We start from the raw sequence: 27406 nt of genomic DNA, 5'->3' as shown, positions 1-27406 counted from the left end.
CTAAAAGAACATCATGTTTCTCTCCCTCTCTCTCTCTCTCTCTCTCTCTCTCTCTCTCTCTGTGTGTGCGTGTGTGTGTGTGTGTGAACACTGTCAACAAAATTCTGGGTGGTGGGAGTTTTAGTCCAGCAAGATCTAGAGGGCCACTGATAATTATTTGTTACTTCTTCCCTGTAATGTGCAGATATTCACTGTAATATCTGTGTTCTCCTTTCAGCTTACATTCTCTGGAGAGCTCACTGGGAATCTCTGATGAACCCTATGGGCAGCAGCATTCAAGCAGCAAGCAGGTAAAGATGCTTATGAGACTCCTTGGAGCCCTGGGGATAATACCTGTATAGGACCATCGATGTATCCATGCTGCTCTATGCTTGGGGATGAACCCTGTCCTAAAAGTATGCTTTCTGGAGCCTGTTTCTGCTGCCCCCTTTAGGCCATGTCCTCCTTAGCTTCTGGTTTTTATCTGCTTTGTTGCACATGTTGCTGTGTGTTAGCAGCACACCTGGCTAGGGATGTTTGCTTGTTTTTACCTGGTGTCTCCAAGCAACAGCTGGGAGCTGGGGAGGCAGAACCAGTTTGGGGAGGCAGTACCTGCATCTCGTGGACACAAGAGGCAGGGTGTTGGCAAGTGATGCAGCCTCACAAATGCTCTGCTTGCCTCTCCTTCCTCCTGGGATCTATTAATGTGTCTATTCAAAGCAACCCCCCTGTCTGCTTTTGCCAAAGGGACCTGCTTGTGTTGTTATTTTGCGGGGGCGGGGGGGGGGGGGAGCTTGTGTTCTGTGGCAAACCCTCAGTCCTGAGACAGCTTTGCAGTGGAGCCTGTAACACTATTCAGCTGAGCATCTCCTGTAACGTCAGCAGCTCGTAGCTTTCAAGAATTTATATTGAGTTTTTACTTGCAACGACATCAGAGACAGTGAGAGAATGAGAGAGAGAGAGAGAGAGAGAGAGAGAGAGAGAGAGAGAGAGAGATTCACAGGATCCTCTTGCCATCTTCTAGCTCCATTTTGTTTCGGTACTGTATCTCTCAATTGCTTCTTTGAGAAGGAATTGTGAGCCTTCTCTCTATTGAACAAATTGACATTGAGCTTCCTGCCTTGCAGGGGGTTGGACTAGATGACCCTCTGAATCCCTTCCAACTCTACAGTTCTATGATTCTATTATTCTGTGACATGTGTTTCAGTTTTGTTTATAGTTGGGGTGAGAGCTGAAAAGGCCGCAGGTGTGGATATGCACAGAGGATCTATGGCTTCTCATGGCACATTGAACATGAAAGAGAAAGAGAGAGCTTCCAGTGCAGACGGTGGCTAAACTCTACAGAATTTGCATAGTTCTGGTTTCTTAAAACAAGCCCATCATCATTTTAATCTTTATGATAGCATCGAGAACTTAACAATATGTGGGCAGTTCTTTGCTTTTCAAATGCTTAAAGACCAGAGGGGCCTTGGTGATCAGGTTGTCTCTGGCTTCTTCAACAGGAACATTTTCCAGTATTCCCCCTCCCCCGCCCCCTGCAATGCACACACATGCCATCCTATCCTCCTCTCTTTCTATCTTACACAAATATTTTCTCTTCCTTGGACCCATGTTTTTTGTGAATCCCAATGCCAGTTCCTGAGAGAGAGATGGGGGTGGGGACAGTTCCAGATTGTGCAATGAAATGAAGCATGTAAATTAAGTTCATTGAAGCATGTCTGCCCTGTTTGCATAATTTAAATTGCAGAATTTTGCTTTTGGGCTGCACTGTCTTGAAGGTTTTAGGTGGGTGTCAAAAGCAAAGTCCCACTCCAGTCCACCACAACAGAACATTATAAAAAACAACAACATTAAAATATAAAGCTTACCACCACTACCTTTGGCCAATTTAATCCTGATCTTCACAGAAATAAGACCAGACAGGCTGGTCTTAACGTTTAATAGGGCTCAGGTTAGACTTAGTTGGTAGTCATAGAGGATTTCATACTAGCAAAGCCCTCCTCTGCACTCCTGCAATCCAAACCCATTAGTCTTAGGTTGTTGTAAAGCAAAGTGAGAGTGAGCTGGTGTCACACGCCATTCTCTCTGTCTCCCCCGCCTGTGGCATGGGATTAATAATTCCAAGTTACCTGCAAGGTTGTTGTATGGATTACACCTAGTTAGTGCAGGTGAGACTCAAAAGTACTATACAAAGGTTGATTTGCCATTAATAATTATTTCAGGATGCTTTCATGCTCCCTAGACATGCTACAGATGTCAAGACCTTTCTGGACCTGTCAGTGAGCTTCCTAGCCAGTTTCCTGGGTGATCCTTCTGGAATGCCCCTGTCCTCCCTCTCTTCCTATGGTCTTTGTTGAGCCTCCTGATTCCTTGCCCATGTGTCCTGGCATCTCGCTCTCCTGTTACAGCTCTTGGGCTGGGTGCTGCTGTTTGTTTGCTTGCTTTGGCTCCAGGGCTGGCCGCCCTCTGCTTTTTCTACGTTCTGGGCCTATTTTTCAAGCCCAAATTGGGAAGGGAGGTTGGCCCCAGAGCACAGTGCTTGCCAGCTGGCACCTGGCTCACCCCAGCCCCTCAACCCCTTGGCTTCTCTGTCATGTTTTTCTTTCCTTTTTTGCATTTATTTGCTTTAGCTCTTGGCCCCATTGGTTGGCCTCCTCCCTACCCAGTGGTTGCATCAGTGGTGGGGGCTGAGATTTGAGTGTTGGAGGGTGGTTAAATGAGGCTTAGGCCTCGTTGGTTTCCTCTTATCTTATTTTCCCCAGAAAAATTCCTTGGCCGTGCAGTTCTTCAGATGCAGAGCAGTAATTAACCTAAAAGTGTTACATTTCTTACGTGAGCCCCAAATTAAGGAGGAACTGGCTGCAGGCTGTCAGTCTGTTTCTGTTCTTCCTGGTGTTCACAGTTGGAAAGTTTGGGTGCAAAGAAAGGTGGCAAGTGGGTGCATGTTTAGGCATGTGTCTTCTACAGGGCTGGCCCACTCAGGAGGTGAGCTGAGACGGCAGAATCCACGGGGCAGCAGATCCTGTTGTAGATCTTTATTCCCCATCCCCCATCCCACCCCTTGTTCCTGCTATAGATGCTCACTCACCCACGCCATGTGTGGTCTGCCTCAGGGGTCAACTTGTCTTGGGCCAGCCCTAGTGTTCTGGCTTGGACAGATCAATGGACCATCCCTATGAAAAGAGCCAGAGTCTTTCTATAGTGAGCCCACGGGACTAGTTTGGTGCTTCCAGGAAGCTAATAAGCAGGGCACAAAGTCAGTAGCTGCCCACATTGTTGCTGCCCCAGCAACTCTCATACAGTGATAGACAATGATGTCTAATAGCTATTGATGGGCCATTCTGCTCCAATGTTTGCCTAAGCTTCTTAGACTTGGCAATCAGTCTTTCTCTTGTTGGCCTGATCAGTAATGCTGTCTTCTGTAGAGTAACCTGCCCTCATGTCTGAAAAGGCATAGCAGTAAACCTCAGCTTCTGTTCCATCTCTGACATCAGTCTCCTAGCTCTAACCCCAGTCTTCCAGGCTCTACCAAAGCATGAGGGTTTGTGACTATTTTTTATTATTATTCAGAGTTGGTAACCTTAAATGTGTTTGGGGTGTGTGTGTTTGTGTTTGGTAGGTCTCCAAGGTTAGGCCAGTGGAGTCACTTAGCAAAGCTCCATGGAATGGTATGTAGGCCTAGGCTGGATCTTTGCATGGGTTTCATTATTCCTTGGAACTGACAGTGTCTCTGTGGGCTAGATGGGTGGGCACTCTGGAACCAAGGAATCAAGTCTTTGCTGAGGTCCAGCTGAAATCTCCTTTGAGCAGATTGGCAGGGAAGGGGAAATCTCCCCTTTGTTGGGTCGGTGTGGCATTGTTGAGAATGGAGATCCTACGCAACCCTGATTGCTGTGTTCCTATCAATTCCCTTGCACTCTGCTGCTTCCCAAAACATTTGCTTCTAGTTAGGAAGGCCTTTCTTCTTTCTTCCATCTTCAAGGCCTTTAAACAGGAGCAGATGCAGCGGGTAAGGAAATTCTATCATTTGGGCTAGCAGCAGTGCCGAGCCTTCCAAATATCAAGCTGCTTGGGGGTGGGAAAAGATGGGTAGACGTCACACAGCAGAAGAGAGGAACGGAAGAGCAGCAGGACACTGGAAGGGTGGGATGTGGGATGTGTTTCTGCATGGTGCCTGTTGCTCTTACCTGTCTATGTTCTGGTGACTTTCCCTGGATTGCTGGGTAGAGACTTCCTTCCCTTCAGTGTGTTCTGCCCAAGCTGCTGCCTCACTTAGGGCCTGGGAGCACACAGACAACCTGTTCATTCAGCTCTCATCCTGATTTGCTTGCAAAGAGATTGGACCCTTCTGATCTGCTCTACGCCCAGTGTGACCTAACCAGTCCATGACTAACCTCAGGAATTGCCTCAGAAACCTCATCAGTCTCCATGCAATGGGATGGAAGGAGAGAGTTTGGTAACATTGCCATTCACATACTGGTGATACTGTGCTCTAAATCCCCAGAAGACCTCTCCCAGCAATTCAAGTGTTGCCACATAGGAGAAGAAGTTGTCTTGAGCCATCCAGGGAGACCTTGTATCGTGCACTCCAACCGGCAGGGCCTCTCCAGGGTCATCAGCAGAGGCCTCTCCCATCACCGGATGCTTTTAACTGGAGGCGCCCGGGACTTGGCTGCCTGCACGTGGTCTTCCGCTACACTGTCCCACCAGCTCCTGCCGCCTGTGCCACTCGTGACCCCCGTGGTGCATCTTGTCAAGAGCCTTGTGCTGGATTGGACCAGGGATCTACCAAACCATCATCATCATTTTATTTGTATGCCGCTTTTCCAAAGTTAAAACAATGCTCAAGGCGGCTTACAACATGACAAGATTTACATAATTACCAACATAACAAAGGTCATAAACAATAAATAAAACACATCAAAAGGTACGCAACCAAATGGAAAACATTTCCACATAAATCAGAAAATCTAAAACTAAAAATACAACATTAATATCAATAACAATTTAAAATGACATAGATAAAAAATAAAAGCAATGTTAAAAGAGGAGCCCTCTCTGTCGAGCGGCAGCAGCAGCAGCAGCCCTTTATGGAGCCTGTCAGGCCAGGTGGAGAGAGGCAGGGCAGGGCCCTTCAGGCTCCCAGCAGGCAGTCCTGGGCCCTTGTTCAGCCTGAGGGCCACATTCCCTCACAGGCAACGTTCTGGAGGCCGTCTGCTGGTGATGGATGGGGCCTGGTGCAAAACAGGGCTGAGCAAGGAGCACATGCTGAGCTCTGATTGCCCAGGGTGGGGTGGAAGGAGCTCAGTTCTGCTGGGCAAAGTAGCCCCAGGGAGCCAGAGATTTCTACTGAGGTGCTGCAGAGGCGCCAGGTGCCCCCAGTATTTCAGGGGCCTGGCGTGCATTGCGCATACATGACGTCACACAGTCTCCTGACCAGTGCAGTCTTCCGCAACATTGGGCCGGCCCCCTCAACATTGTGGAGGGTGGACCCCCTTCAAACACATATTGAGGGGGCTGAAGACACCTCCACCCCCTAGAGCTGGCATGCCTGGGGTGTTATAAAGACAGTCGGGTGGGAGGGAGGGATACCTGCACAGAAGCCTATGCCCATACCATTCTGAGAGCTCTGGAGATTCCTTTCTGGTGCTCCTGACTGATGCTCACTTCCTGAAGCTCTGGCCAAAACCTCTCAGTCCTGCTGCTGCTTCCAGTCTGGGCACCATGCTTCTGGGAACTGTGGATCAGCAGGGATGGTGTTGCTCAACTGCCTCCTGGCAATCATGTTTTCAGCACCTAGTTGCCACAGTCAGTGAAAGGGGGCGCAGCAAAGAGCCCCGAGTCAGGTTTCCACCCTTCTCTTTCCCCACTGGCCCCCTCGCTTCTGTGCCCCCTTCTTCCCCTTCATCTGTTCTGCTTCTTCCCAATTAGCAACTGGAAAGTGTCTTTTGAAGGTGTGGGGCTCCCCCTTGTGGTTGGTGCATGCCCTGAAACAGAGAAGCATGAAGGTTGTGGAAAGGATTTTTGGACAACACATCACTCTGTTGGGCAGTTGAATGTGTCCACCCAAAGGCTTTAGGCATTGATTGTTTTAGCTCAAGGATGAGTTATGGACACAAGAATGTGCAAACTTCTTCTTCTGCCCCCTCTCCACACCCTTGCAGGAAATGAGTTCAATGTAGGGTTAACCTGTTTAACTTTAGCCCCATTCAAGTCTGTGTACAACTCTCCTGCTGTATCCTCAGAACAAGCTTATAATGACTCCTTGCCCTGCTGTAATGCAAAGTGCATCTTGCCTTGGGGACCCTCCCAAATTGCTTGTAGAGTTTCCTTATGATGAAGTATCATGTGGACGGTCCTTAAAAGCCATGAGAGGACACGGGAGGACTATTGCAACAATGAACGCTGTAGTCCTATTGTTCTGCTCTATCACTTCTGATTTCACAGAGCAGCTCCAAGACGGACATGGGGCTCAGCTTCCCAGACATAAGACAAAGTCTCATCTGCTGGATCAGTTTGGCTCCAAAGTGGAAGTGCAAAGTATCTCATGAGACTGTACAATTTGAACTTTGCATGATTCCCATGATTCACCTATCCCTGTGGCTAGCAAAACTTTTTTTTTACAAAATATCCCAATAGAAGCAAATGCACATAGTTAAAAGAATCCAGCTTTTCTTCAGTTCAGGTAGCAATATATTAATTACCTTTTGTTTTTAACACTCACCTTTGACTGTGACCTCCTTCCAGTATTATATGGCAGAGGAGTAGAACATATCTTCTGGGTGGGCAATCTGCTGCCAGCAGTGTGTATTTTGGTCTGCAAGCATGTTTTGGGGGGATAGATTCACAATGGGGAATTGTAGTGGTGGTGATGGACAAAAACTTTCAGGATCTTGTTCCGACACGTGTGTGTAAGAGGGAGGGTGAGAGTTTGTTGGGGATTGAGTGTGCTGCAATTCCATGGGGGCAGATTGTGATATTAGGTACACAGTTAACCTTCAAGAAAATCTCGGCTTGTTTCTGTGCCCACCGCTGTGTTAGCATTTTATTTATGTATTGCATTTATATCCCCTCTTTCTTCTGAGGAGCTCAAGAGGGCATGCATTCCTCTCTCTCCCACCATAGCTATATCTTCATAACTTCCCTTTAAGTCTGTTAGGCTGAGAGTGTGTGTGTTCTGGCCCAAGGTCACCCTAGAATCATAGAATCCTAGAGTTGGAAGAGACCACAAGGGCCATCGAGTCCAACCCCCTGCCAAGCAGGAAACACCATCAGAGCACTCCTGACATATGGTTGTCAAGCCTCTGCTTAAAGACCTCCAAAGAAGGAGACTCCACCACACTCCTTGGCAGCAAATTCCACTGTCGAACAGCTCTTACTGTCAGGAAGTTCTTCCTAATGTTTAGGTGGAATCTTCTTTCTTGTAGTTTGGATCCATTGCTCCGTGTCCGCTTCTCTGGAGCAGCAGAAAACAACCTTTCTCCCTCCTCTATGTGACATCCTTTTATATATTGGAACATGGCTATGATATCACCCCTTAACCTCCTCTTCTCCAGGCTAAACATGCCCAGCTCCCTTAGCCGTTCCTCCTAAGGCATCGTTTCCAGGCCTTTGACCATTTTGGTTGCCCTCCTCTGGACACGTTCCAGTTTGTCAGTGTCCTTCTTGAACTGTATGTTTTGTGGCTGAATGGGGATTTGAATTTGGGTCTACCCAGTCCTAGTCCAACTCTCTTAACTGATACACCACACAGGCAAGTTTCTAGCCCAAAAACATGTTTGACAGGTTGGTGTTCATGCTCAACCTCAAAAACCTCAAAAACCAGGAAGTTGGCTGAATTAGATTCCTGTGGTTAGGGGTGAAACTTCTTGTCTATGTCTTTCTATCTCAGTTCTTCTCTCTCCCCCCCCCCCATTATTTTATCAAATTTGTGTCATTTACACAGTTTTCCCTGGTGCTGAGTTTGGATTGTTTGGCTGCTCTCACCCCTGGTTGTGTATACTCCTCTTATTTTGGCAATATGGGTTGTGTAGCAACTGCTTATTTTTATGGGGCCAAGTCCTATAATGTGTGATGGTCACTTAATCTTCCTGAGGCTGAGAGGCTCCTTGGGCCCCTCCTTTCCTTCAGAATGCATTTACACCCAGCCCCATCTCTTTCTGCACCAGCTGCAGGAGCGAAGGAGCAGCAGCCGCTCTGGTGGATCTCCAGTTACAGTTCTGCTTCCATTAAACGGATCTCCGTCCCCTGGAGCATATTCACCTCGCAACCCATGGGAGATCAGGAAGGGCCAGGACAGGAACTCCTCTTCCTACCAGCGCCGTTACAGGTAATCTGTCTAGCTTACCTGCTGTTGCCTAGTGGCTAAGGATGCTTTCAGACCGTCTGTTTTGGGGTGGGATTCAGTCACATAGCAGCCAATTCAGGTTCATCATCATCATCATCATCACCACTTTTAGTTTGTATACCCTCTTTTTATATACATGAGGCAGTTTACCAACTGAAGAACCAACAAAGTGTACGACAAATGTACAACACATCTTAGAACAATCTAATCCAATACAAATAAGTCCTAATAAAAAAAACTGTTTTGGATTTCATCCACAGAACTAACCCATTTCCCTAATAGATCAGACATTTGCAATAAGGAAAGTGACAGGGTAGTGCAAAAGTGTGAGATAACATTTGCTTTAAACTCAGTTTCATCTGACCTTCCTGCAGACGAATTGGAGTGAGTTCTCCTTAGATAGGCAACAAAGTCTAATCTCCCTACAAACTAACCAGGATGAATGTTCAATACAGTGGTACCTCGGGTTAAGTACTTAATTTGTTCCGGCGGTCCGTTCTTAACCTGAAGCTGTTCTTAACCTGAAGCACCACTTTAGCTAATGGGGCCTCCAGCTGCCACCACGCCACCGGAGCATGGTTTCTGTTCTCATCCTGAAGCAAAGTTCTTAACCCCAGGTACTATTTCTGGGTTAGCTGAGTCTGTAACCTGAAGCGTCTGTAACCCGAGGTACCACTGTAAATGGATTCTCTGGAAGCATCTATTTCCGAAAATTGCTGAAATCATGTATGAGAAGCTGCCAGAGCAAAATGACACTTAAGAGTGCTTCCAGGTGCCAGGGTCCATGCATTCAGTATAGGGAGAGCTAGCAGAGCAGGAACTTCTCAAAACACAGAAACCTTGTTTGCACTAGGGTAGAGTGATTCCTGCCTTTCAGGCCCCATAGACGTCAACGTTTTCCCTTTTTTAAGGGAAATTCCCTTATTCCGAATGGGATTCCTCACAAGAAAAGCGAAAAGTTGACAGCTATGTACATTGGTTCTTCACTTCTATGGGCTTCTGTGGTGTTGGCAGACAGGAGTGGGTGGGGGTCAGAGTTCAAGGGCAGTGCCACTGCCAATGCGCATCCCTCTGTCTTCACCACCAAGCAGCTGTAGTGTAGGGTGACCAAGGGCCCTGCTTTGTTGTTTGTTTGCTGCTTCTTTTATTTCTGTAGCCTCAGAAGTTCTCCAAGCAGCCTGCAAAAGGTTCTCGAAATAAAATTGCTCTCTGATCTGGGACAGGGGTAGAAAGGACTTTGTTGTCCTCGCATAAAACACCCTCTGAGCCAAAGGAGTGGGGTGAGCGGTTGGATTCTTCTGAGCAGGAACTCGCCCCCCACCTCAATGTCCCAGGCTCCATCTGGAAAAAATTGCAATGGCAACCTGAGAATTGGGGCAGACATTTCAGTCCCAAACCTCCCTGAAGTCACGTCACCTACTTTGGGGGGGAGCCAAAATGCTCCCCCCCCCCAAAAAAAAAAACAACCAGGCAAACCACTTTGATGCAGTTCTAGGGAGTGTTCACATTATGCAGCGAATGCACAGTAAACAAGTGTGTGAACACAGCCAGAGTCTCTCCCTGGGTCACCAAGCAGCAAACTCAGCCAGAACTTTAGGGTGGTTTCTGCTTTCTCTGCCTAGAATACGAATTCTACAAATACCCCCATAGACCCTCACTATTGTTCCCAGGCTATTTCCTTAGGTGGAGACCAGAGGCAGATGGCTTTGTATATACCCCTGTTGACTCTGCATGCAGACCCTTCCCACTGCTGGTTGAGGAAGCCACGAAAACACACATTGGCCACAAGGCACATCTGTCCTGACCTTTCATGTGAAATGCTACACTTTGATGTGTTTCCCCCCCCCCCCGAACCTGCTTTGATCTTAATTGAGAACTGCTTACAGGGTAAAGATATCTCAGCCCACTGGTATGAACATATAGTGGGAGATTAACATACACATCAAACTGTGCCAATGTACACACAATATGCAAATGTGGTTTGAAATGCAGTGAAAAAGAAGGACCTTGCTGCATTTTAAGCAGGTGATGTATACACAGCTTATCTCTTGTTTTCCTGGAAGCAGGGTGTTGGCCTACTTTGCTCTTCAGGGAAAGCCTTAGAAAGAAGGAGTTATGACAGAGGCTTATACCATTGTGCGTTGCCTGCAGAAGGTGGAGAGAGAACTTTTTGTCTCCTTTCTCGTAACACTAGAAGTTGCGGACATCCACGTTCAGGACAGATAAAAGAAAGTGCTTCTTGCAGCACAGGCTCCCACAGGAGGCAGCGATAGCCACCAACGCAGACGGCTTTAAAAGAGGATTAGACAATTCCCTGGAGGATAAGGCTGCCAGCAGCTCTGCCTTCATGGTTGGAGGCAGCCCTGCTTCAGAATACCGGTTCCTGGGGAATCCAGGAGGGGAGAGGGTGGTTCTTCTGCTCCGAGCCTGCTTGGGGGCTTCCCACAAGCATCTCGCTGGCCACCGAGAGAGCAGGATGCTGGAGATAGATGGAGCACTTGCCTGATTCAGCAGTCTCCCCTATGTTTTTATGTTCTCCTGCTGTGAGGCTGGGCAGGTGAGGGTTAATTTGATGCTGCTGACAAGTCTAGAGGCTGGGCAGGTGTGTCAGGCAGGGTGTGTTCGACCTGCACTCTCAGGAGAGTGAGCCTGATCAGGTCTGGAGACAGGCAAGCAGGAAAGGAAATCTCTCTGGAGGTGAGGGGGAGCAGAATTCAGTTCCTGCTAAAACACTGAGCCCTTGAGGGTCAGTATACCTGCCTGGAAACAGCAGGTGGAGCCTCCTTCCCAGGGTGGGACATTTCCTGCTGCTGTTGCTCTCTGCTCCCTTTCCCGGAGGTATGTTTGTCTGAGAAGACCTCAAAGGGCTTGGGGCCAGGAGAACACGAAGGGGTCCTAGGAGAGGGGCTGGCAGGGCAACTCCACAGCCAGGACTCGAAATGAGGAGGGGCTGGGATGCTTCTCTGAGTCAGTGAAGGGACCATTTCCGTTTTCTGAAGTCCTGGCTTACCTGGAGCCAGGGCCAGTGCATCCAGGAGGTGGACTGAGGCAGCTGCAGCGGGCAATGGAATCTCGAGGGGCAGAGCCCCTACAGGCAGCACCCGCCCCTCCCGCCACAACCAGAGAAGTTAGGAGAAGCGGCGGCAGCTTCCAGCAACACCCTGCGGAGTTCATGTGACATTCCATCTCACCATTTCTGCATTGCAGGGGTTGGACTAGATGACCCTTGAGGTCCCTTCCAGCTCTACCATTCTACAATCCTGTGATTCTGCCACTACCACCACTTTTCCTCACTTCTCCTGTGGCTGGGGGGGGGGCAGCAAGCAAGGCATTGGTGAGGGCAGGGGTGGGGGTGGGGCAGCACCCTCCCCTTTCGCCTCAGGTGGCAAAATGGGATAGAAGAAAGAAGAAAAGGCTCCCATTTCTCTCCTTGCGCCTGCTCACAGCAAACCCTCTGGAATCCTGCATCCTTCTACTGAGCCCCTGTTGTTCTGAAACGGTGTTCAGGTGTGCCTCTTTCTGGATCTCTCCTGGTCCCACCTCTTCCTGAAAGCTCGGCAGAATTATGTTGGTGATGGAAGACTGGTTTGTCCTGTCCTCCTGGGATATAAAAAGCCTGAGGTATTTTTCCTCTTCCAGGACAGACTGGCTGCATTTCTTTCTTTTCTCTCTCTCTCTCTCTTTCCAGTCTGGATACAGAGCCAGCCATGCGCCATTTGGAAGGGGACTCGGAGGTCTACAAAATGATGCAAGAAAATCGTGAAACCAGGGCTCTGCCGCGGCAATCCAGCACCTTCCGCTTGCTCCAAGTAGCTCTGGAGTTGGATGAAAAAGGTGAGGGTCGAGGTCGCTGGGAAGGAAAGCAGGAAAATTGTGTTTCTTTGGACTTGGAAGTAGCAGGCAAAATGCAGCCACCACCATAAAATGTGGTGTGAAATACTTCCTAATGCTTCTGGTTTGGTCTGTCTTCTTGTCCCACACTGTTTGCTTGAAACTCTGCTTTTTTTCATCTAAGGCGCCAGTAAATGCTGAGGTTGTGTGTGAGTCCATGAGAATACTTTTGTAGTTGAAGGCAAAGACCAAGAGACAGGTGGCCCAAGTTTTCTGTACAGGACTGCAACTTTGAATTAGCAGGTTAATCAACTAAAAATTAGAAACCTAGGAAGCTGCCTAATGCTGAGTAACATTCTTGGTCCATCTAGCTGTGGTGTTATCTATACTGACTGGACGTGGCTTTCCAGGATCTCAAACAGAGGTTTCTCCCAGCCTGACCTGGGCTTGAACCTGAGACCTTCTGCCCACAACTTGTTGATGGCAAACATTAATCCATTACTCTGTGAATGAATTGTTTGTGATAGAGTCTGTTTTGGTACTGTTATGAAGGGAAATAAAGAAAACATTAAATATTGCATTTTCCTTCTGACCATTAGTAGATTATCTACGGCTTTATTAGTTTACAGTGTATCTGGCTTTAATGCTTTTTAAAAGGCAATTAATACTGAGGGGTTTGTGGGAATGATGAAAATTTTGCTTCACTAGATTAAGTCTGCAATCCTATACACACTTACCTGGAAAGAAGGTTCATGAAACACACTAACGCTCTGAGGAGATGTGCACAGGGCTGCACATTATTTACAATCTGTTGCCAGCCTGCCTCTGAATCCTGATGTGCCCTCTTGGTTGCTTTGGCAGGGGGCTCCGTGACTCACTTTCCCAGCCCGCTGTCTCCCGGGGGCACACAGAAGCCGGTCAGCAGTTCCACGGCCGGTGGCGCCCAGAAGCTGCATGTGTGTGAGAAGTGTGGCAGCAGTATCACGTGAGTGTTTCTCTCCCTCGGATGGGATGCTGCTGTGGAAGGGCTGCCTGGTGCTGTTCTGGAGGGATAAGAGATGGGCTGTTGGCCATAAGCAGAGCGGGGCTGGATCTAGACACAGGTTTAAAACACTATAAATAAGTCAGAAATTAAATCATTACAACAAAAGGGGGGGGGGGAGCCTATGTAAAAATCCATATAAACTCCTTTTTGCTCTCTGGCACCATCTGGTGTTGGATGTTTATAACGCATTCAAAACGTATTATTGTGAGGAATGTAGCTGAATCCGAGGAGACCTTTGCCAGTCTACACTTTCATGGTATTATAACCACAGTGGGGGACCAGTTATGCATTGCCATCTTCTGGGCAGAGGCCAGAACTGCAATTTGGAGCCTGTGAAAGTTCACTGTGGCCATTTGAAATGAACTTGGTGGCTGAAGAGTAGGGAAATTGCCAAAAAGCTATGGGGCTATTATTGCATTGATGATGAGGAAATTTTTTACCTGCTATTCACTGTATGGTCCCAGGGTAGATTATAGAAATATAAAAATACAATACTGAAAGTGGTTAAATCATTTTACAATCAGAAGATAATAATCAGAAGAATAGAGTGGATCCCAAAATATATGTATTGGGTGCCACAGGGTTCTGTCTTGGGCCCGGTCTTATTCAACATCTTTATCAACGACTTGGATGATGGACTCAAGGGCATCCTGATCAAATTTGCAGATGACACCAAACTGGGAGGGGTGGCTAACACCCCAGAGGACAGGATCACACTTCAAAATGACCTTGACAGATTAGAGAACTGGGCCAAAACAAACAAGATGAATTTTAACAGGGAGAAATGTAAAGTATTGCACTTGGGCAAAAAAAATGAGAGGCACAAATACAAGATGGGTGACACCTGGCTTGCGAGCAGTACATGTGAAAAGGATCTAGGAGTCTTGGTTGACCACAAACTTGACATGAGCCAACAGTGTGACGTGGCAGCTAAAAAAGCCAATGCAATTCTGGGCTGCATCAATAGGAGTATAGCATCTAGATCAAGGGAAGTAATAGTGCCACTGTGTTCTGCTCTGGTCAGACTTCACCTGGAGTACTGTGTCCAGTTCTGGGCACCACAGTTCAAGAAGGACACTGACAAACTGGAACGTGTCCAGAGGAGGGCAACCAAAATGGTCAAAGGCCTGGAAACGATGCCTTATGAGGAACGGCTAAGGGAGCTGGGCATGTTTAGCCTGGAGAAGAGGAGGTTAAGGGGTGATATGATAGCCATGTTCCAATATATAAAAGGATGTCACATAGAGGAGGGAGAAAGGTTGTTTTCTGCTGCTCCAGAGAAGCGGACACGGAGCAATGGATCCAAACTACAAGAAAGAAGATTCCACCTAAACATTAGGAAGAACTTCCTGACAGTAAGAGCTGTTCGACAGTGGAATTTGCTGCCAAGGAGTGTGGTGGAGTCTCCTTCTTTGGAGGTCTTTAAGCAGAGGCTTGACAACCATATGTCAGGAGTGCTCTAATGGTGTTTCCTGCTTGGCAGGTGGTTGGACTCGACGGCCCTTGTGTCTCTTCCAACTCTAGGATTCTATGATTCTATGATTCTTAGGCCAGTGTGAAAAGGAGTGTCTTCAGCATACAGTGGGAGCTATGCAATGTTGAAGCAAAACACATCTCTGTGGAGAGGAAATTCTACAATTTAGGTTCTGCCACAGAGAAAACACTCTACTGGGAATTTTTTGTTTACTGCAGTGGAAATGCCATAGAATTTTTTCAGTAACAAAAATATATGCCATTATATATGCAAATCTATGGGCAAATATGGGTCCTACTATCTTTGCTTTTCATTACTGATTACATTTGTATCCCCCAGTCTCCCTCTAAATTCAGGGCAGCACATTCCCACATTTTCTCCTTGAAACAACCACCTGAGATGGTTGGACTGAGAGAGAGTGGCAGGTCCCATGTTGCTGAATAAGTTTTTGTGGCTGAACCAGACGCAGAGCAAACACTCCATCCATTGCGCTGAGGAGGCCAAATGGTTACGGTGCTTGATTACATTTCCAAAGGTTTATTTAATTAGTTAAGAGATTTATAGTTTGTCCTTCATCATGTAATCCCAGGTAAATAGTAAAGCAAATCCTAAAGACAATTAAACAGCAAGCAAAAACCTATCACATCTATTAAAAAATCAATAATGACGCCCTCCTTGAAATGGCACCACCTGTGGCTCTTAATTGCAGTGGCAGATACATACTTGCACCCCACAAAAGTTTGGGGAAACAGGTAGGTCTTTACCTGGCAAAAGTGTCAGCACCCGTCATACTTCCAAGGGGAGGGCATTCCATAGATGGGACACCGCTTGGTACTAAGGACTAACTTTGATCTAAGTTGGTACTCCAACTCAAGGAACCTGATGTGGTACTCCCTCCCTCCCTCCCTCCCTCCCACCCACCCACATAAAAAAGTCTTTCCCTCACAGACACACATTCATACCCCCTTTCTCTCACACCCATGCACACATGTACAGACAACTTAATACTTCTCTCCATCTTTCTCTCTTGCACCCCCCCTCTAGCTTCTATTCTGCAGCCCCCTTTGCACACACAGGGCTGCCTCAGTCCACTTTGGCACCTGAGGCAAACCTCAAAATGGTTCCCCCACCAGAGAGGAAGATCTACATCAGGAACAAGGCGAGAATAAAGATCTATACTGGGAACAAGGTTGGGAGCAGACCAGCAGTGCCTTCTCTTCACCCAGCGGCTGCTGTAGAGGGGGCATGAGGGGGCTGCGGGGGGGGGGAATCTTGCTTCTAAGGAGTGTGTCACAGATGTTGCTGCCACTGCCGCAGCAGCAGTGGGCAGTGCATTCCTTGGAATATGGATCTGCTGTCACTGTGTCTCCTGCCATCTGAAGCAGTTGCCTCACGTTGCCTCATAGGTGAGTCAGCCGTGCACTTGTGCCCCTTCACATATATGGAGGGAAAGGCATTGCTGTCTGCCTAGCCCTCAGCAGGGGCCCACGCTCCCCTCAAGGCTGCCACTCTCACTCAGCCACATGCCTACCAAAGCTGTTCCCTCACAGGCAAAGTTCTGCATGTGTGCATCATCACACACCCTCAGACTTTCCAGGCTTCCCCTTGGCTGCGATGGCAGGCTCTCCTGAGCTCGCTGGCTTCCTCTCACTCACACACCTGCCCACCCAAGCTGCTCCCTCCCTTCACACCTACAGGGGAGAACAATAGGAAGGGAGAGCTGTCACTCACGGCTGGCTGCACATGCACACAAGAGTGCTAGCATGCCAACTCCTTACAATTTTATATACTGGAGAGAAATGAAGGTGTAACTCATTTTTAAGGTGCAACAAACTTTGGTTCTCATCTTGGGACAGCATAGAAGCAAGAAGAAAAGTGTTGTTCTGTTGGGTTGAAAAGAGACACAGAAAAAGCTCGGTTGTGGCACTGCGTGTACCTAAGGCAAGGAAATGGAAAGCTTCGACTGATTCCATGAACCGAAATATCTCCCTACCTGCCTGATTCTGCCCAGGATAACCAAATGGGCCCTCCATGAGCGGGGGGGGGGGGGGATGCTGGAGGCTCCCTGGAATGGACACAGTGCTGAGAGAGATTTTGCCCTAGTCATTTGTTTAAAGGGGAAGGGGGCTGAACCAAGATAATAAATGATGATAATAAATGATGGTGGCAGTCTTTTGTTTGGCAGTGTATGTTGGGGGAGACTATTGCACAGAATAACACATGCTTGTGTGTCTATATGTAAATTGTGTTGTGGCTAATATGACAAAAGTAACTAAATCTACTGGGTTGTGTCCCATGCTAGCCCTACTCAGATTAGACCCATTGAAATTAAGACATACCTGGCTTAGATCCATTAATTTTGATGCACCTACTTTGAGTAGGATGTAGTTGGACACAACCCATGCTCCTGGCACTGCCCCATGCTCTCAATACTTTCTCCACAATCCTGAGGGCTAGAAACTTTGCTCTAAACATGCTAACATTAAATTTTAATGGGGCACCAGATTCCAGAGTTTGCATCAGGTGCCAGTCATATCTGTACTCCCCTCTGAGTCATGTTTCACTGACTGCACCCTCGGCTGTGTCTCCTGCAGGACCCAGGCAGTGAGAATCCAAGAGAACCGCTACCGCCACCCCTCCTGCTACATCTGCACCGACTGCGGCCTCAACCTGAAGATGCGGGGCCACTTCTGGGTTGGCGAAGAGATGTACTGTGAGAAGCATGCCCGCCAGCGCTACCAGGGGGCAGCAGGGGGCAGCCCGGTCACAGCCGTCTACTCCCAGTCCTAAACTGCGCCATTGGCATGCAGGAGACCGAGCAAGAAGGAAGCTGGTGTTTCTACCACCCTGGAGGCTTCTTCCCAACATCTAGTCCGTGTGACTTCCAGAGGCGTCCCTGGGTCTTTCTCGATTGCCTATCAGACCTTTCGCTTCATGCACAATCCCAGCCAGCCAGGATTCTGCCTGCTGAGACATACAGGGAAGAGGAAGCCAGAAGGGCTCGGGGATCTAGGGAACAGGCAGGGAGCCCCTCTAGGGAAATGGCATTTTCAGCTTCTGGCCTATTTCTTAGAAGGGCAAATGTCTTCATAGCACAAGCTTGGGCACATTGGGCACTAAGCATCTTCCGGAGGGATGATTTGCAGGAATAGCCGAAATTTCCTCTCTGCCAAGCTGTGCCTGCAGAGGGTCTGTTTGGGGCACCCCATGGAATGCAGTGGTGCTGCCCCTGCCCACCCCTGCCCATGGGTAATGGAAGCCAAACCCAAGTGGGTCTTGCTGCTTGCAGGGTAGCTAAGCCTTGTTATTCCCTTCTGGGTCTCTAGCACCTCTTTCTTGCCACAGCTGCCAACTGTCCTGTGTCAATGTAGAGATGGAAGAGGAAAGATTAGGGGTGTCACTGAAGCACTAGGTACTGGGGTGGCATGGATGCAGCTTTGAATACTGACTCTCTGTAAAGCTTCTATAAAATAATCAGCCAGATCTCTATATGAAATATAATATATATATTGTATGTATGTATGTATGTATGTATAATGTACTTGCTTGTGCCGGCGTGAAGGGGATTGGAGAAAGGAGCCTCTTTTCACTCTGCAGCTCCATTTTAAGGTTTTATAACAGCATGTCACCCTCCCCTCAGCAGTTGCACACAGGACAAGAGTCTCTTACAGTGGTACCTCTGCTTACGAACTTAATTCGTTCCAGAGGTCCATTCTTAACCTGAAACCGTTCTTAACCTGAGGCACGCTTTCACTAATGGGGCCTCCTGGTTCTGCTGCGCTGCCGGCACACAACTTCTGCTCACATCCCAGGGCAAAGTTTGATACCAGGAGCATCTACTTCCAGGTTAGCGGAGCTCATTACCCGAAGCATTCGTAAGGAGGACGATACGTAATCCGAGGTTCCACTGTATTTTGGGAGGGGGAAAGGCCAGCCTATGGGGAATCCCTCATCATACAAAATGCCCTATACAGTGGGTAGAGGCTGTGGGAGGTGGCATTTTAATAGTTCTCCCAGCTATTTCTGGGCAGGGAGTGTGCAACTTGAGCACTATGCCACTGACGACTGCAGTCTTAGCTTATTGTCATGAGCTAAAGGAATTGCTGTTAAGTGACTGGCAACATAGAGGCACAACAAAACCCGGACTGACTACAGATATTACCTGGCACATTCTTGTGCTCAACAAGCAAAGACCATGCAACCCTTTTGATCACTAGCAAGCAAAAGGTGTAATAGTATTAGGTATGGCAACTTGCATCTTGCAGACAGTGTGCCATAGCAGGGAAGCTATATCAGCCTCAAAAACAAAACATGTAAATGAGATATGTGTACATACCCTAAGGGTTTTTCTGTATGATCCTAACATCCTAAGTGTTGCCTTGCTGAATCATACAAAGGATCCATCTAATTCCATGTTCTGATTCCCAACAGCCACTGGACATTCTTCCAACAGCTGGCTGTACCACCTTCTTAAATGTGGTGCAGGTAGTCAGCCAACCACTAGGGTAGTGAACCAAAGGTAGTTCGGCCTCTGCCCCGCAGTCACTTAGAGATCTCTAGTTTCTGGCTAGCAGTGCCTTGGATAAAGAGTATGCAGGAGATGGTACTTGCACATAAGCAAATGTTAAGCACTTTAGTATCTGCTTAGAGATGGTTTGAAGAGAAGCAGACACAACAAGGGCCAAGTTGAAGCTGTCTCCTTGTAACCTGTTTAGAGTAGGACCACCCATTCCACCCCACTTCTCTCTCTCTGCCTGTGTGTTTTGTCTGCAAGATGCTGGGCTGTTCAGCCTGGTTAACAGTACATGGCGTGTTCAGACTGCACTGGGGGTTCAAATAAGTTCAGATCCTTCCTGCGTTGTGTGCTATCGCAATCTCCTTTCTCATATGTGGGCTCACTTGTTACGTATTTGTGCCCAGGCCATGTGGTCTAGGTATAGACACACGGGAAGGCAGAACTTAGACCGCCTATGGGGGTAGAAAAACCTTTATGCTAGAACTTGAGAGGATCTTATAATAAAGCAAAGGACTCAGATTCCCAAAAGCTATAGAAACCTTACTCATGTAAGAATATGCTCTGTAAAGAGCATACCTGAACAAAACAGGCCTGGGTGTTCTTCAAGTTCTGTTTTTTTAACATATTAGTAAGTGACATAAATAGTAAAAAGAAAAGAAAAGAAAACCAAGAGTCAGCTATTATAAAAAGTTATTTCCTCTTTCTAGTCATTTATACCCCAGTCCGCCGTCTCCTCTCTCCCTAAGAGGCAGGCGGGCACTAACTCACTCTCAGCTCAACCCAAAATGCTGAGCTTCAACTCGGCCCCTTCCCCTTCTTTGCTGTTCAGCTTCCTTATCACAAAGCTTTTCTCTTTCAAGGTCACACCTAGAGCTTTCCAAAGAGGGAGTCAAACATCAGTCAGCCTCTTGCTGCCAGCTTGTATGCTATGCTGGTTTCACAAAAAGCTTGCTTGCTTTCCCGCCATATGGTGGCCCTGCTCCCTTCTGCATGGTGTGACAGAATGAAAGATGACCAGATTAGCCATTTTATCTCAGGCTTGTGATGGGGATACAAGACCTGCCATCTCCTGCGGTTACCAATGTAAGGAAAGGTGTCACTGCCCAGTAGCCATTCTCATACTTCCATGTGCAGGAGCTCAAAATCCTCCTGTGGCAGGGATCTACAGCCTTCCCTAGTCAGCTTGTCACATTTTCTGAAAGCTCTTCCACAGGGCAATGCTATGCTACACCTCATGTAACTGTGGCAAATCCATGGTTGCATTGAGGTTTGAAGATGGCTCTCCATTATCTATCCACTGGAGCACTCGAGGGAGGGCCAGGCTGAGCCTTGAGGCTGCATCTTCCACTTGGAACATGACACTTGCCAGCACATGCTCAGGACCAAGGTTCACATTACTACAAGCATGCTTTTAAATATATGTGCTTAAAGGTGCTCACTTCTATTATGAGGAAAAGTGATGTGAGGCCTGGATCCAGAGGGGAGTCTGGAACTTGCTTCCTGCTGGAGACCTCCTCTCCCCATTTGCCTCTGTTTGTCTCCAGAGGTTCTGTTCATTGCAGGGATGACTAACGTGGCCCTCCAGATGTCATTAAACTCCAGTCCCCATCTTACGCAGACAGCATGCCCAATGGTCAGGGAGAATGAGAGTTGTAGTCCAGCAGTACTTACTGTTGTTGCCATTCGTCTGTCTTGGGAGACAATTGAGGAGTGCACTTTTGGGGATGAAGTCAGACTGTTGGAAAGTTGCAGCATCTGCTGCGGCTGTGGAGACTGATGCAGGAGGGACATACTTTGTTGCAGCTGGAGCAGATGAAGGTGTCCAGTTGTGCTGCTGTAGATATTTCTTCCCTCTGCACTCCTCCCAGCAGCCATTCATCCTCTGGTTACCTGTCTGTCTCTCCAGGCACTGTGGTCATCTGCAAGGGATTCCCACATGGCGGGGTTGATGTTGCCAACCTTCATGTCACGTTTGCAGCCATCTTTGTCACGCAGAGTTGGTCTGCCAATGAGTCTGGTGCCTGAAGCCAGCTCCCTGTAGAGCACGTCCTTGGGGATCCTGCCATCTCCCATTCTGTGGACATAGCCAACCAGTAGTCCCAAGTTCCCCACCCCTAGTTCCCAGGGAGAGAGCAATACCAGTTTCTGAAGGGATTCCTAGGAAGAAAAGTGCAACAGCAGACCCCAGGTTTGATCCCTGGCACCTCCCAAATCCGGCTGGGAGACACCCCTGGCTGAAATTCTGGACAGCCACTGCCAGTCAGTGTAGACAATACTTGGCTTGATGGGCCAATAGTCTGACTCAATATATAGCTACTAAGGCCAGAATAGCAAGGGCATCGAGTAGAATGTGGTGGTGACCATTCAAGAAGAGCACAGTCTCTTATTGCTCTTTTCCCCTTTTGTTGCTGTTTCAGGAATGGAATGTCCAAGGGATATTCCTCGGGAGTTCAAAGATCTTGAGCTGATCCTGCCATCTGTGGTGAGAGAATTTGGTGGCTTCAGAATATTTTATGTCCTATTCTCTCCCTGTTGAATCCTAGGGAATGGGGATTCATGCTGAAAATTTGGGTGATGGTCTAGGGGGGAGGTGAAGGTCCTGTGGCCCCCAGCTGTTGCTGGACTACAACTCCCTTCATCCCTGATTATTGGCCATGGTGTCTGGGGCTGATGGGTGTTGGAGTCCAACCACACCTGGAGAATCACAGCTTCCCCAACCCTGGTCTGCTCTGGGGGGGGGGTATGGCCTGGACATGTCCCTGCCCTGCCTTTCACTCCCCATTCTCAAAAGCATGAGGCTGCTGGCATGCCTGGAATGCTTTATGGGTGTGGGTTTCCCAAGAGGTTGGTGGGAGCTGTTGCGCCATTCAGAAACACAAAAGCACAAAAAACGCTCCTTCTTTAGCAGTGCAAACAAAGGCCCGTGCCAAAGTCTTGGAGAGGCATTCTGGGTGCCGCCCAGTTTCCTGTTCTGAACAGCATTCCTGCCATGAAGTCACCACAGAAACGGCCAGCCCAGCGTGTTCTGGAATGCGGGTTGCACATTCTCCACATTCAGATGCCACAAGCAAAGGGAGAGGTGAGACTCAAGACCTTTCACTAGAAAGTTTCACCCAGGGGAGCAAAGGCCTCTCGCCACTCGCCAGGGATGGGGAACCTGCAGCCCTCCAGATGGTCAAGGGATGAAGGGGAGTTGCAGTCCAGTAATATCTGTAGGACCAGAGCTCCCCCATTTTGACTTTTCAGCCTCTGTATCAGTTTGATACTGATGCAATTGTGAATCTCACTGCTGTTAATCCTGGGAATTGTAACTGAGAGTATTTCCTGTCCCCTGTAAGAGAGAGAGAGAGAGAGAGCAGTAGAATTACAGTTCCCTGGTGGAGAAGGGCTGATTACTCTTAAGTGTTCTGCCAAACATAGGGTCAGGAAATGAAGTCACTATGGCTGTGCTGCTAAATGTGGATGGAATACCCCTCATTGCTAAGTAACCAAACTATTGTTTTCTGGGATTAGGTGCATGTTGAGGAGGATAGTTTTCAGCCACACAATGGGTTTTCATATCTCTGGATCTCTCAGCCTCTGGCAGGTGACCACATCTGGAGTAGCTTCAGTACACAATTGTCTGCCGTCAGGCCTAGGGTCAAAGGTCAAAACTGTGGGGCAATTGCTGAACCCTCCCCCAAAGCCTTTAGAAGAGTCCACTGCCTACACATGCTGCCAACCCAACAGGCAAACATGCGCTCCTCTCCATTCTTGTACTTGGGTGATGGTGACTGGTGCCTGCTGTTTTATCTCACAATGCCTCTGAGGCCACAACCTAACATCACGCTGGATGGAAGAGCACTACACTGAGTGCCGGAGACATTGGGGCTGGCTTACAGTGACAGGGCCCAGCAAGAGGGTTTGCTGCTGTTGCTGAAATTGCACCTACCTGCTACCACCAATGTGAAGGCAGGGGCTCCTACTCCATGCTGGTGGTAGGGTGGCAGATGGTGCCAAGGTGCACACCAAACCATGTGTCAAGCCCTATATCTAGTGGTCTCCTAAGTCCTGTCCAGAACTCTGTACTATTGGGTGTAAGGAGGTGGGGGTTCTGGGTTTGGGGAAGGGGCACAAGGGGCACCTTGGCTACCTATCAAATGGAGTCTCTGATTTCTCCAGCTCCTTCATCACACAGAGTCTGTTTTTTGTATTGATGGAAGCATGAGGAAGGGGACACAGTTCACACTACAACTTGTGATCTCTTATTGGTGTACTCCCTACAATCCGTCTCACACACCAACAAAAATGTACACTAAACGCTTGTACCTCTGATCACTGTTCTGTCCCTCTTCCAAATTGTGTCACAAATTGTGTCACACACACAACCCAACACATTTTGCTGCCTGGGGGGAAATACAAAATGGCAGCCTCTCCTCATTCCCCATACAGAAAGCTGACTGGATTGGTGATGGGATAGTCAGTGTTCTTCACTTTACCTGAGGGCAGCAGGGGAGGACGTGTAGCGGATACAGATGTGTTCTCCATCGCAGGGAAACAACCATGGAGTTTAAGAGGATTGGCAAGCGGCACTGCTGCTTGTGGTGGTCACCTCCCTTGGCCTAATTAAAAGGCTGGTCCTGCACATAGAGGCGCACACAGGTGCATGCACACAACTGCTTCAACAGATCCCTTTTCTTTTTTCTTAAACATTTGTTGTTGCATCTATCTGGTTGGACACCTTGCTGATTTGTGTGGCAGCAGAATCTGTACCTGGTTCCTTTACAGTTAGATTAGGTTAGAACACTTTTATATCCCAAACCTTTAATAAAAAAGGGAGCACAATGAGATGTACATGGTCCACTGCCTCTCTATTTCACAACAACCCTGTGAGGTAGATTAGGCTGAGAGGTATTTACCGGCCCAAAGTCAGCCGGGGAGTTTTGTGGCCAAGTGGGGATTGAACCTGCTCTCTCAGGGCCTAGTTTGACACCAACCACTATGTCCAAGTGGTGTCATGTTTTGGCTTTGGCAAACAGGATGGGGCCATGCAAGTGCCAAAGCTCAGTACTGACAAGAGTCCATATTTGAAGAGAAAGAAGTGGCCACACATGCAAGGCAAATATAAAGGTTTGCCCCAGGGGAGAGAAGTGGGGAGTAAAGATATCTGAACACAACTTTACTGGAGAGATGAGAGGGGTATGCCCAGACTTTTCTCTCCCTGTAAGTTTAAAGACTCTTCTTGTTCCAACAGTTAACAATCCTAAGGCCAAAACAATTCCCAGAAGCAATGGCTTGGAACTGCTTTTGTTCATAATTTGAGGAGAACCTTAGTGGGTGAAATTGAGAAGGATTCCTCCTCCTTAATCATCCTGTTGGGTGCTTTTGTGTGATTGATAGGTTTGAATCTGGCATGCATCAGCACACCTGTATGACTAATGAGAAGCAGGTAATACAGTATCAGGTGCAGTTGGGGGCTGTGTGATTTCCTGGAGAACTGGTGCAGGTGAAAAATGCAGGTTCTACCGAGTCCTGCCCTCTTGTCAGTTTGGATTTGTTTCTAAGGTTCAGTAGTGCATCCTACTCCATCCTTTGCACCTGGATAATCTGAAGGACCTTTTAAGAGCCTCTTGAGGAGGAGGTGATGGTCCCTCAGGGCTGATAGCATTGTATTGGCTGGATTCCCAGACCCCTCCTGTCTGCTTCCCCTTGTCCTTTTCTGGGAGGTGTTAATGGGGGAGAGAACTGTGATCTTAGAGGACAAAGAAAGCCCCTTTAATCATGTGCTATTTTAGGCATAAACCTCACCCTATTTACAGTGGAGTTATTATCTGGTTGCCCATTTACCTTGAGGCCTTGGGCTTCTCTTTACTATTCAATCACTCACTCACTCATTCCCCATTATCCATTTTTATATAAAAAAATACCAAAGTGGTTTACAAAAACAACAACACCAGATTTTAAAATCAAAGATAGTTATTGTTGCTATCAAAGGGTTAAAAGGTAGCAGAAACGCTCTAATCACTGAGCAGCTGGAAGTCATTAGGTTTCCAGGAACATGAGTTTGTATAAATAGTCTCCTGTGTGTTTGCTCCTCCCTTCTCCCCTTTTGGGCGTATTTGCTGATATGTGTGGTTCCTCTCCGGGTTTTTTGTTTTTTGTAAATAAACCTTTCTTTGAGTTCCAAAACCGCTTGCTCCAAGACTCCTCTTTGAAAAGAAATACTGCCTCTCCTGACCTTCTTAAACTGCTGCGCGAAATGCTCTGCTGTAATGGGACTTGAGACGATGGAAGCGCACCGGACATTTACTTTGCATTAAACTAATTAAAGTTTAATGGGACAGGTTATGGCTGTTTGTACGTCAAGAAGGAGCTAAGGAGTGCAGTTCAGAGTGATTTATGCAAGGACTGGAGCGAAGTCAGAAGCGGTTGCCGACAACGAAAGCCTTCAAAGCAGCTTGAGTCCTGCAACGTGCCTAGAAAAGTTTTAAACAGGCACTGAGCAGTTTGTACTCGCTGGAAGACGTCTTATTCCTCAAGGAGCCACCTCAGCAGCTGGGAGACGGTCTACAGGTGTGTGAGTATCGTTCCTAAGCCCCAGGGAGGATGGCAGAGTCCCAGGAAAGTTTTTCTGTCCCGTTTACGCGACTCAATGGGAAAAATTGGCAAGATTGGAAGGCTAGAGTAAGGGTTTGGTTGCAAGCAAAAGAGTTGTGGAGTTGCACTGAAGCACCGCCTTTACAGGCAGCTGCAGACGCGTCTGCAGAAGACAAAGCAGCAGCAGCAGCTTCACAGAAACGCGACAGGAAAGCCCAAGGTCTACTAGTTTTGGCAGTGGGACCAGAGCAAATGCCTTATGTTTCTGAGTTAAAGAACACGCATGAGGTCTGGACGGTTCTGCAGCGGTTAAATTCCAGAAACACTGCGGGGGCCAAGATCCATGCTACAAGATGTTTGTTTGATTTACGTCTCCAACCGGGAGCGTGTGTGAAAGAACATATTGCCAAAATGGTGTCTGCCTTTAATCAACTAAGACAGCTGGGCATTCCTTTCTCTATGGAGCAGCAGTCATACATATTGTTGTCTTCTCTTGATAAAAGCTATGAGACTCTAGCTCTAACTTTGGAGGCTATGCCTTCAACTGAATTAACCCTTGAATACATTTCATCTCGGCTTGCAGATGAACAGGATAAAAGGCAAAGAGAAAGAGGTTTGTCTTCAAAGGGGAGTTATGCTGTGCCTAAGAGTGGGGATGCTGAGTTTGAGAACACAGTAAATGCTTTTACAGCTAGACACTGTTTTCGCTGTGGTTCCCCCTCCCATCTAATCAGGAATTGCACACGTGAACCTGGTCAAGACAGCACCAAGGCCGTTACCCCTAGTTACCAGACAAGGAGTTCCAGGGGACGTCGAAGAAGAGGAGGAGGTCGTGGCTACTCCCACAGCACACAGCACATGGCTTCAGCAATGGCGTTAATGCAAGGGCGTGGCCAAGGCAGCAATCTACGCTGGTTGATTGACAGTGGTGCATCTCACCACCTGGTGGCGCCATCTAGTGTCCGTTTGCAGAATTGCAGACATTTGCAAACCCTTAAAGTTGTGACAATGGCAGATTCAACTAAACGTTCCTTAGAGACCGTAGGCACAGTGTTCTTGAATTGTTTGCAAACAGAAATTGATGCCTACGTGCTAAAGGGATTGAAGGGGTGTATTTTGTCTGTGTCAGAACTTGATAGAGTTGGGTTCAAGACTGTGTTTGAAAATGGGGTTTGCACTATTTCAAAGAATAACGTATCTCTTTTGCAGGTGGAATGCAGAGATGGGTTATATTATTTTGAGACAAGTCCAGATGAAGTTGAACAGGTTCATGCTGGTTGTGTGAACACGCCTACCCATAATTCTTGTGTCCATTTATGGCACCGCCGTCTGGGACATATTAATTTTCAGTATGTTAAAAAGCAACCTGAATTATCAGAAGGGTGCAAAATGAACAAATGTACTAAGTATTTGGATTGTACTGCATGCAAAAGGGCGAAGGTTCATAGATGCAGCTATCCCAGTTCAGATAGGAAATCTGACAAAGTATTCCAACTTGTGCATATGGACCTATGTGGCCCAATGCCTGTTGCTAGCATGGGAGGTTCGAGGTATGCACTGTGTCTCTCGGATGACAAAACGAAGGTTACATGGTTTTTTCCTCTCAAAACAAAAGCAGATGCTGCAGAAACAGTTAAA

The 27406-nt window shown here is 47.7% G+C and overlaps 1 protein-coding gene across 3 annotated transcripts in view; it reads left to right on the top strand.

Annotated features, from left to right (window-relative positions):
• The window catches only part of PDLIM2 (PDZ and LIM domain 2), a 56025-nt gene extending 37830 nt beyond the window's left edge, over nucleotides 1–18195 (top strand). For 2 of the 3 annotated variants that reach the window (XM_079955161.1, XM_079955162.1), the window contains 5 exons: nucleotides 218–290; nucleotides 8145–8308; nucleotides 12015–12160; nucleotides 13019–13142; nucleotides 17271–18195. In XM_079955161.1, the coding sequence (XP_079811287.1) occupies nucleotides 218–290; nucleotides 8145–8308; nucleotides 12015–12160; nucleotides 13019–13142; nucleotides 17271–17466 (703 nt within the window). In that variant the 3' untranslated portion in view covers nucleotides 17467–18195. The remainder of the gene's footprint in view (nucleotides 1–217; nucleotides 291–8144; nucleotides 8309–12014; nucleotides 12161–13018; nucleotides 13143–17270) is intronic. The other variant, XM_079955163.1, reaches the window with a different exon arrangement.
• Nucleotides 18196–27406: the final 9211 nt, after the last annotated feature.

Source organism: Podarcis cretensis (assembly GCF_951804945.1).
Source record: "Podarcis cretensis genome assembly, chromosome: 15".
In the NCBI taxonomy this organism is placed as follows: domain Eukaryota; kingdom Metazoa; phylum Chordata; class Lepidosauria; order Squamata; family Lacertidae; genus Podarcis; species Podarcis cretensis.
The sequence above is the reverse complement of the archived record's forward strand: the minus strand, read 5'-3'. Positions and strand labels throughout refer to the sequence as shown.